An 11,319-nucleotide genomic window follows, 5' to 3' on the forward strand; every position below is an offset into this window, starting at 1 on the left:
TCTCAAAATGGGGTTAAAGTGTGCATTTCATGGATTCCCGAACCCCGGCGCTACGTCATATTCTCGCGCATGCGTCGTGGAGGCACACACGGAAGACAAGAACAAGTTGGATAAAGGTGTTATTTAGATTTTTTTTTGCGCACAAAAACTATAGTCGTCGCATCGTAAAATTATTGTTGAGTCACTGTGGTGAGATGGACTTTGTAACAACGTTTTAAGTGCCTTTTATGGGTCTTGGGAGTGTAAATGTACTGAATGCCAATGGAGGCCTATCTGAAGCCTTTCTCAGCCATCAGCTTTCAACAAAAATATCTTCATTTGTGTTCCGAATATGAACGGAGGTCTTACGGGTGTCGAACGACATGAGGGTGAGTAATTAATGACAGAATTTTCATTTTTGGGTGAACTAACCCTTTAACGCCCTGATGTTATTTTATGATACTTACAAACACATATCCAACAGGTGAATATAAATCAATGATGCTAGCATATACAGAATTTAACCCAAGAAATAAGTTTTAAATAGTGTTTAAAAAACAAGACAACCCATTGCATTCAACTCTTTATTACATATCCAGGCACTGGATATGTTATTCCTTGAATGGGCTGACTTTGTAGAAACTCATTCGACCTCCTACTTGGAAAATATTATCTTAGAGAGACTAAAAACAGTTCAAATATGACAGATAGCATCTGGTTATATTAGCTGTTGCAGTGCTGTTCACGTTTCGTCTAACAATCTATTATATATAAAAATAAACACTAACTATAATATGTTTCATTAAATACCACTTCAATTAATATTCCTGAGAGGTCCACTGATGCAATAAATTCTCAAAATATACAGTAATTTCATCAACTTGCCAGCAAGTGTGCTTGAGATACACTGAAACAACTGGGGTTCATTGCTGGAACTATTGGTCACTCCGTGGCTTTACATTGCTCAGTTCCTATGGAAGTCTATGGGAGTGTCGTAAATCAGTTTTTCGACGGCTATGGGCGGGACATTTTGTGAACAAATGCTGAGCGGTGCCAAACATGACACACTGGGCCAGCTAACCAATCACAGCATATTTCGTATTTCGGGACGAGGGGCTTCATCAAAAGAGGAACATTAGAACACATTCGACCCAAACTGGGGAGAGAGGTGCTGTAATAAAGTAAAATATATGAAAAATATTGTGTTTTTTTTAACAAATAAGCATGAAAACATATTCACACCCCAAAAACTAAATTAGAACCCCTTTAAGAAACTTGACTCAAATTGCAGTTAATTCATTATTCATTTAATTGCTAATTTATTTTTAAATTTTTCACACAGATCCATTCAAACACATCATTACATGGATAATCATACCACCCTGATGGATATAACACAGCACAGTTCTCCTTTTCATATCCATTTGGCTCTCCAAACGCCCAGAACCTGCATCAATAGATCAGCATTAGATGCTCAGTGCTGCTTTCTGTGTGATATGATACTGACTGTGAGAATCATTTATTAGATAATAATCAGTTCAGTTCAGTGATTTCTTACCCAGAAGTCAGTGTGCTGCCATCAACCCATTTCCATGTGCCCTCCACATCACTGTCAGTCAGACCAATCCAGACTCCAGTTTTATCAGAGATCTTTTTAACAAACTCCTAGTAGAATGAACCAGGAAGAAACGTTTAAAGTGTTAGTTCACCAGATTTAATTTCGGCTTTTATTCACATAAACTTAGATCAGGAAACAAACATAAAGCAACTTTATTCTTGTGCATCAAGCATGAACGGTTGAGATCTATGTATGTTCGAGGAGCATTTTTAGTTTTGGGTGAATCCATTTTCAATGGATGGACATCTTCATTTGTTTTCTTAAGAAGAACTAAAGTCTTATGGGTTTGAAATACCAGCCGAGTGTGAAGCGGCTGGGATGAGAATCAGCACCTCCAAGTCCGAGGCCATGGTTCTCAGTCGGAAAAGGGTGGATTGCCCACTTCAGGTTGGTGGAGAGTTCCTGCCTCAAGTGGAGGAGTTCAGGTATCTTGGGGTCTTGTTCACGAGTGAGGGAAGAATGTAACGGGAGATTGGCAGACGGATCGGTGCAGCTTCTGCAGTAATGCGGTCGATGTACCGGTCTGTCGTGGTAAAGAAGGAGCTGAGCTGTAAGGCAAAGCTCTCGATTTACCGGTTGATCTACGTTCCTACTCTCACCTATGGTCATGAGCTGTGGGTCATGACCGAAAGGACAAGATCCCGGATACAGGCGGCCGAAATGAGCTTTCTCCGTAGGGTGGTTGGGCGCTCCCTTAGAGATAGGGTGAGAAGCTCAGTCACTCGGGAGGAGCTCAGAGTAGAGCCGTTGCTCCTCCACATCGAGAGGAGCCAGCTGAGGTGGCTCAGGCATCTATTTCGGATGCCTCCTGGACGCCTTCCCAGGCACGTCCCACCGGGAGGAGGCCCCGGGGAAGACCTAGGACACGCTGGAGGGATTATGTCTCCCGGCTGGCCTGGGAACGCCTCTGGGTTCCCCCGGAAGAGCTGGAGGAAGTGGCTAGGGAGAGGGAAGTCTGGGTGTCTCTGCTTAGACTGTTGCCCCCGCGATCCAGCCCCGGATAAGCGGAAGATGATGGATGGATGGATGGGTTTGAAATACAAGAGGGTGAGGAATTGATGACAGAATTATTATTTTTGGCTGAACGTCTGCGTTACTGAGTAGACATGCATACTGTAATGGTGCAGCACAACCTTTGGTGCCCAATCCATTTTTCACTCACTTGTTCCTCTGTGTTGTTTATGATGATCAGATCTGCTCCTCTTTCTGTACAGTATCTTCTGCTCTCAGTCCAGCTCTTCTTCTCAGAAGACATATAGTAAAAACTGGATTGATAAATATATCCATCTGCAAACAAAACCAGATAATCTAATCCACCTGTACTGAATTATGACATTTGTTTATGATAGCATGCACTCAAAAACTGTGTGAAGGTGTATATATAACTACCTATATATAAAGACAATGCAAGTTTATGGAATGACCCTATTTAGATATTTAAGTAAACACTATAGTTTAACATTACCCATTTCATTGAGCATCTTCCACAGTTCATTTCTCTCCTGATTGAACTGGTCTTGTTGTTTAGTCTGGTCATTGTTCATGGTAAATCCACCCCTTTCATTTGTCAAGGTTATGTCCTTGTTTAGTAGCTGGTCTCTCTCTCTGATCAGGTTTTTGGTCTTTATTTTTAGCCCATCTCTCTCTTCTGTGAGGTTGGTAATTATGGTTAGTAGCTGGTCTCTCTCTTCTGTGCGGTTGGTGATGTTAGTTAGTAGCTGGTGTGTCTCCTTTGTGTAGTTTGTGCTCTTTGTATGGATGTGGACACACAGCACAATGACTGCAGTCAGCAGAAGAACACACAGCAGCACCAAACACACTCCCGCTGCTCTGGAGCTTCTGATCTTCACACAATCACTTCCTGAAAATGGCAGACATGAAGATGAATGTTTCTTAATTTCCTAATTGTGTGTTGTTTGTGTTCCGTTACGAAAAAAGTAGATTTTATGAAGTTTACATAAGTAATGTTCAAGTGTATTTTTAGGTATACTTTAAGTAGTAAGGCCCAACCCCATTTCTACCCCTTAGCCCTTACCTTTCGTTCTGCGCGTTCACATCATCCTTCATAACACAGTTGCTATGTACATCATGTATCGTCTGTAAACTATTGCGTAACTGATTCGTTTGTATTACATTGCATAGAGCTCCGTTATCGCAGCAGCACAGTAAAAAATGAAACAATATCCGTACCAGCCAGTTTGGATCAGCACGGAATGGAACGGTTAAATAAAGAGAACAATTTGGGCTGATGGAAAAGTGGCTCCACCAGTCCTGTATCATTCTGTATCGTCTTAGGAAACTCAAAGGCTCACATTTTTTAATTGAAAACGAGCGCTGCTATCTTAAGTCCAAATATAGCACAAAACAATTTTGGGAGTGAGTATTAAACCTGCTCACGCCTGGTTTCTGTTAGCTATGTGAAGTTCATTGCGGTTCATACTGGTTAAATACAGGACACTAATAAAATAAATGGGGTATGATGACGTATGATGACTTGTAATGGTGTAGTAGTGGTGTCCCATTTCTGTTTCACTCTGTTTCAAGGGGCATGGGGTAGGCATAGATGAAGCGGTATAAAATGGCATTGGTATTGGGCTTTAATGTACTAGTAGAAAACTTGTCAGTGTACTATTTCAATACTGCTTGGGACTAAATTGGCCCGCTTTTTTGTATATAACGCATACGTTTAAGTGTACTGTAAGTGCAACAATAGTAAACTTTTAGTGCACTAGTTTAAGTAAAGTAGTTCACAAATACGTTTCTCATTTGTACTGCATCTGTACTACATGTGAAATTATTAGTTTACCATTTTAATACTTGTATCACATTTTAGTTTATGAAAGTACACTTTGAAGTATACTCAGTAAACTACTAATTTTTTTTATACTGCAAGTACAATTGTAAGTTTTCTTTAAGTGAACAACATCACACTTCTGGTTTATTTATATATTAGTTTTCCACTTGGTATACTACTATGTTCCAATTTAGGTATTTTTTATATATATATATATATATATATATATATATATATATATATATATATATATATATATATATATATATATATATATATATATATATATATATATATATATATATATATATATATACACATACATACACACACACACACACACACACACACTTAAAATATACCTTTCCATATTAAAAACATTGTAGCTTCATGCATCCTTTTATCAACACTTGAATAAATATTGGGTAAGTTTCATTTAAAGAAGCAACATTCAAAACAAAAAACTGAGAAAATCATGTTAAAGACTATATCTGGAATGATGATCAAAACACAGATGGAGCAGATTGAGTCCATCAACACTCCCAACGCCTGCACAGTTGTTTCCTCTTCATGGGTCAACATTTCATTCAGTAACATTAGGCAGTTTTGATGTATATGCTGTTTAATGTTTGATGATCAAGTTTTACATTTACATAAGCCATCTTTTATCACTTGTTTTAGCTTCTTTGTCTCCTGTATTTTGATCAGGATATTCTGTAATCTTTCCGAAGAAAATTAAGTCAATGGCGGGGAAAGTGTAAAGTAGATTTGAAGGAAATTCTTATGTACAACACCAGTGGACTAGCCTACACAAAAATTCAGATACACAGAATTAGAAACACATCTTTTTTCTTTATAAATCAACATTTTTAAACAATTTAAGGCGAGACACTACAGGTGAATAGGGATTTTCTTTTATGAAAAAGTGAAACTTCTCCATTATTACTGGCATAAACATAAGAAAAAAAAAGTATTACAAGTTTGGTGTAAATTAACGCTCATTTGCATACTTTTCCAAAAACAAAATCTGGAAATTAGAAAGGACCGTGTTTAAAATTCTTGGTTCTATTTGTTGACATGTTAGATGAGAGGGCTTTTACAGAGGGGATTCTGGATATTGTACTCGGTTACTCACGTAACCTCGGTTCCCTTTTGAGAGGGAACGAGTATTGCGCATGGGAAAACTCCTTTTCTCGAGAATATGAAGCAAAAACTTTATTCTATAAAGTGTCTATGTAAAACGCAGTGCCGCTGCACAGCCGATAGAACAGCGCGAGCTGCGCGCTGATTGGCTGTGCTGTGGGAACTGCATGAACCTATGGCGAGGCGGCTGAGAGAGCGAACCAATAGGGGTCACTAGAATTCCCGCCGAACAAGGTCTCTAGAATTAGCATATCTGAGGCTATAAAAGACAGTGTTTTGCCATAGGGAATCAGGTTAAAAATCGACTGAAGCGATACCCTGAGAAGCACAAGCCTGCGCGTTACGCAATACTCGTTCCCTCTCTCAGGGAACCGAGATAACGTGAGTAACCGAGTACGTTCCCTTTCGAGAGGTCTCTCGTATTGCGTATGGGAACCCAATTTAAAAAGCCGTGCGTGCTTAACTGACCCAATGGCCTGAGGCACGTAAGATGGGTAACAGTGAGTCACATGAGACCAACAAAGTGGGTCTCTTGAGAGGACATAATGAGTATATAGGCCGGATAGAATCGGGCCATATTATTATAGAATTATGACCGGACATAGTCGGGCCTTATAGATATATAGTGTAGCACATGCTTGTGAAAACAGTTCCAACATGCTTGTGAGAACTGATCATGTATGAATAACAGGGAGACTAGACGAATCGGGTCTAGTTAATAACGACAGGCAATACCTATTAAATGGAGATAATCCCAGCTTGTAAAGCAGGGATTTCCAGTTTATAAAATCTGATAAAAGTGGACGGAGAGGCCCAGCCTGCCGCCGCACAGATATCTTCTAGCGGTATGCCACGTGACCATGCCCATGACGAGGCCATGCCTCTGGTAGAATGGGCTTTGATGCCTATAGGGCAAGTTAGATCTTTAGACTTATAAGCCATAGAGATGGCGTCCACTATTCCAGTGTGACAGTCTCTGCTTCGTGACAGCATAGCCTTTAGTGCGGCCACCGAAGCACACAAAGAGCTGTTCCGATTGCCTGAAAGGGGCGGAGCGCTCTAGATACAGTCTCAGCGCTCTAACTGGGCAGAGCAAATTTGCGTCCTTTTTGTCTTGCAACGCGGGCAGGGCCAAAAGAGAAATGACCTGTGCCCTAAAGGGAGTAGAAAGCACTTTAGGAACATAACCATGTCTGGGTTTGAGGATGACCCTGGAGTCGTTAGGCCCAAACTCAAGACAGGAAGCACTCGCGGAGAGTGCGTGTAAATCGCCCACTCGCTTGACTGAGGCCACTCGCGAGACGGGTTCAGCCTTCTGGCCCCTTTAAGAAAGCGTACAATAAGTTCGCTTTTCCCCAGTGATTCTCCCGCGACCTGAGCGTGATAAGCTGCTATGGCGGCAACGTACACTTTGAGCGTGGAGGGGGAACGACCCGCGTCCATTAGCTCTTGAAGGAAGGCAAGCACTTCTGCCACCTCGCACGAGCGTGCGTCAAGGTTTCATGCTGTACACCAGTTAGAGAATACCGACCATTTCAGTGCATAGAGCCGCCTGGTTGTGGGTGCTCTAGCTTCAGAAATAGTATTCAGAACTATTTCAGAAAGGTTCGTGGTTATTGGTTGATGGGCCAAACGTGGAGAGCCCACAGTTAGGGGTGGGGATGCCTTTGGAGACCCGTATTTGATTCTTCCACTACGGGGCTATTAAGAGCACTGTGGAATTGGTTTCCCTGATCTTTTTGATGGCCTGTGGCAACATCGCGATCGGAGGAAAAGCATACAGAGGGAGACTGGGCCAGACATGGGCCAGTGCATCTCTGCGTTTGGAGAAAAATATTGGGCAGTGAGCATTGTCTTCTGAGGCGAAAAGATCTACTTTCGCTTCGCCGAAGGTGCTCCATATCAACTGAATCGTCTGCGGGTGAAGAGACCACTCCCCGGGGGAATGCCGCATCTGGATAACATATCCGGTCCCTGATTCAGGATACCTGGCACGTGAGCCGCCCTCAGGGAGTTCAGGTAGTGCTCTGCCCATAAAAGGAGGTGATTCGCCATGGAATGTAGGGAACGTGATTTCAGACCGCCCTGGCGATTTATATAGGATACCACTGACATGTTGTCCGTTCGGACCAAGACGTGGTGACCCTTTATGTACTGAAGGAAAGCTTTCAACGATAGGATGACCGCTTTCATCTCTAGACAGTTTATGTGTAGCCTTTTCTCTGTATTTGCCCACTGGCCAGAGACTGGCTTGCCCTCGTGTAGGGCGCCCCAACCTAGGTTGGACGCGTCTGCCAAGACCACTTTCCGTTTCGTAACTGTACCCATCATAACACCTGTTTGATACCTGGTAGTCGCCTTGCAAGGAGCCAGAGCTTTGACACAGCTGTGGTTCACTTTGATGCGAAACTGGCCTGATCGCCATGCGTGAGCCGGAACGCGGGAGTTTAGCCAGCATTGGAGGGGGCGCATGTGTAATAGACCCAGTTTATTATAAGACCAGTATATTATTAAGGCCATAAGACCTAGCATCCTCTGAAAACGTTTGAGAGGAACGCAAGCGCCAGCTTTGAATGACATCGCCATGCTCTGAATAGAGAGGGCGCGCTGTGACGTAAGCCGCGCCCTCATCTGTATTGAGTCTATGACTGTACCCAGAAAAGATATATCCTGGGTGGGAAACATTGAACTCTTGGCGACATTGATCCTGAGGCCCAAACATTCTAGATGGTTGAGGAGCCAGGACTTGTGTATCGTCAACTGTGCCTCTGATTGGGCTATGACGAGCCAATCATCGAGGTAGTTGAGTATCCACATGCCTTTCAGCCTCAGCGGGGCTATAGCTGCGTCCATGCACTTCGTAAAAGTGCGGGGTGCCAGGGATAAACCGAATGGCAGGACTGTGTATTGATAAGCCTGACCCTCGAAGGCGAATCTCAAGAATGGCCTGTGACGGGGTGCTATCTGAATGTGAAAGTATGCATCTTTCAGGTCGACTGTGAAAAACCAATCCCCCGGGCGAATGTGCGCAAGGATTTGTTTCACTGTCAGCATCTTGAATGAGCGCGTCATAAGCGCTTTGTTCAGATGTCTGAGGTCTAGGATGGGCCGGAGGCCGGCATCCTTTTTTGGAACGAGAAAGTAAAGACTGTAAAAGCCTGACTCGCTTTGTGTCGAGTGCACGGTTTCCACCACTCCCTTTTCTAACAGTTTTGATACCTCGGTGCGGAGCACGTGACTCACGCTGCTTTTCACTGAGGTCTCGACCACGGCGCGAAAGCACGGGGGTCTGCGAGCGAACTGTAGCGAGTAACCTCGTTTTATTATGTTCAACACCCAATCTGATATACCGGGGATGGCCTGCCAGGCCTGGGCCCGTGAAGCCAGGGGTTGAATTTGAATCGGGGGCGGGCAGCTTAGTGATAGGGACCCGGTAACCCGTTTGTTTTGTGCTTGCAACACTTTGGGGATAGTGTTTATGTTTGGCGGCGTGCACTGTGTAGTGGGCGCGCGCATTACATTTTTGGCACAGGACAGCGTGTGAGCTGTGTGGGGGGTGCTTGAGTGTAGGGGTGCATACTGTAAAGTGGGCACATTGTCTACATAGAAAAAGCTCTTTTTTTGAGATTTATTTGGGTTCCCGTGAGAACGGCGTTTGTGTGCAGGCGAGCGCTTTTGATAATGGGCTCGTTGACTGCGAAAACTGAGTCGCCAGTCACCTGTTTGCAGGGAACTGTGAGACTGAGAGAGTGTGGTGGGGGTCCAGCCGAAGCGGGACCTGGCCACCTTCTCTTCCCTCTTACGGCTAGGACGGCTTCGGTGGCTGGGTCTCAACGCAGCTTTGGGTCGAGGTCCCCGGGACTCAGGCTGCCTGCTGCGGCTTGCAGAGCGTGAGCGTTGCCGATTCCTGGATACCAAGCGTGATCGAGAGACCGGCGGCGCCATCTTGGTTTGAGTGTATGGAAGCCATTTTACAATGCTGTTATGCTCTAGTCTAGACTGAGAGAGCAATGAGCGTGTTTGACCACAGGCTAGTTGACTGCAATATTTACATCTCCAGTCACCTGAACCAAGGGAACTGGGAGAATATAAGGAAGTCCATGCTGGTAATCCGGCCGCAGCGATGGCCCTGAATTAACAGTGCTTATGCAGGGGTGCATACTGTATAGTGGACACATTGCCTACAGTGTTGAACCTCTCCAGCCGCCTGAATAGAGGGGACTGGGAGAAGTGATAAAGTGAAAAAGGCGCAGTGAGATGCTTGGCAGCCATATTACGACGCCATTATGCTCTAGACAGTGAGCGCGTGCTATGACGTAAGTCGCGCTTCTAGTCAGCGAACGCACGCTGTGGAGAGTGCACGCACGCTGACATAACAAGGCAGCCATTTTACAACTTCCTAGGTAGTAAGCGCGCGCTGCAGTGAGAACGGCTGTAACGTAAGCTGCTTTCTCGACATATCCAGCAGCTTGAGTTCGCTCGTCTAGCTTACTCTAGCATTCTCTATCCGCGGCGCTTCTCAACGTGGCGGGAAACAGTGAGAGAAGAGGAGAGCTTCGGCTCGAGTTCGCTCGTATACTCTAGCATTCTCTGTCCGCGGCGCTTCTTCCGCACGGCGGAACGAGAGAAGAGAAAGAGTGAAGCTGGTCCTCAAAACTGATGAGCCGAGTCCTCGGGTTGAGAGGAACAAGTAAAGCCTCGTATACTCTATTGAAGAGGCGTTGCAGCGGCAACACACACACACACATAGATAGACAACAGAATAAAGGATATTTAACGCCGGATGGCGCAGCTGGAACAGCAGGCGGCTGAAGGCGGAGACCAGGCGGGAATCCGGCGTCCTCAGGGCTGCAGAGAAGTTCCGCTGAGTGCTTTTCGACGGCGGGGCTTCAATTCCGAAGGTCAACGAAGGTATCGCTGAAGGAGATTAAATCTGATTCCCTATGGCAAAACACGGTCTTTTATAGCCTCAGATATGCTAATTCTAGAGACCTTGTTCGGCGGGAATTTGTTTGTGTGTGTGTGTACGTGTGTGTGTATGAGATAGAAAGTTTGTGTTTATGCTCTAGGACCAGACCTTGATATAAATGTGGAAATTTTCAGATTTATACTGGATTTAGTTAATTTTTTTTGACAAAAAAAGTGAAAAAATAAATAAAAAATTTACACTTTCCCATTCATTTTCAATGTGGGGTCAATCTGACCCCGAGGGACTTAAACTGTAAAAAAATTGTACACACCTTTAGAACAACCAAATCAAGCCCAGATTTTTTGTGCATGTTTAGATAGATTATTTAGGAAAAGTCACAGTGTCTCATGGCCCTGAGATGAAGGGAACACTTTTAAAAAATGGAGGAAAAGTCCAATGGGGTCAGCTGGACCCCAAGGGACGATTATGGGTTAATGTGTAATGTTGACATTTTTTTTATTTTGACATGAAAGCTTACATGTTAAGGGAGCAAACTGGCCCAAAATCTCAAAATTGACCACTGCATGAAAAAATAGTTTTCACCTGCCGTGTCTCGCCTTAACCCAGATATCGGCACGGCTTCTTTTTGCCGCCGGCCCTAAGTTGTCGGCTATAGGTGTGTCCCGCTGGCGGTGATGAAACGTTTGCCGCCGAATACGTCACTCCCATTTGGCGGGGCCGCCTGCTTCATTTTCTCTGGCGGTTGCCTCCGCCTAATGTACCGCGGCCAGCTGGCGGCAAGCCGCTTTGAAATACAAGGACTTCTACTCTCAAATTCGACCAGCAACGTTGGCTATGTTTGGCTTGTTGGGAAAT

At 44.3% G+C, this 11,319-nt stretch overlaps 1 protein-coding gene across 3 annotated transcripts in view; it reads right to left on the reverse strand.

The window, feature by feature from the left end:
* Nucleotides 1-551: 551 nt before the first annotated feature.
* The window catches only part of LOC307126130 (uncharacterized protein), a 25,814-nt gene continuing 15,046 nt past the window's right edge, over nucleotides 552-11,319 (reverse strand). The window contains exons 2-5 of one of the 3 annotated variants that reach the window (XM_079816516.1): nucleotides 3,063-3,458; nucleotides 2,760-2,884; nucleotides 1,538-1,644; nucleotides 552-1,426 (exon numbers count right to left, since the gene is read on the reverse strand). In XM_079816516.1, coding sequence (XP_079672642.1) covers nucleotides 1,294-1,426; nucleotides 1,538-1,644; nucleotides 2,760-2,884; nucleotides 3,063-3,458 — 761 coding nt within the window. In that variant the 3' untranslated portion in view covers nucleotides 552-1,293. Of the gene's footprint in view, nucleotides 1,467-1,537; nucleotides 2,572-2,759; nucleotides 2,885-3,062; nucleotides 3,459-11,319 lie in introns of all 3 variants that reach the window. The other 2 variants (XR_013816459.1, XM_079816517.1) reach the window with 2 other exon arrangements.

Source organism: Gobio gobio (assembly GCF_949357685.1).
Source record: "Gobio gobio genome assembly, chromosome: 5".
In the NCBI taxonomy this organism is placed as follows: domain Eukaryota; kingdom Metazoa; phylum Chordata; class Actinopteri; order Cypriniformes; family Gobionidae; genus Gobio; species Gobio gobio.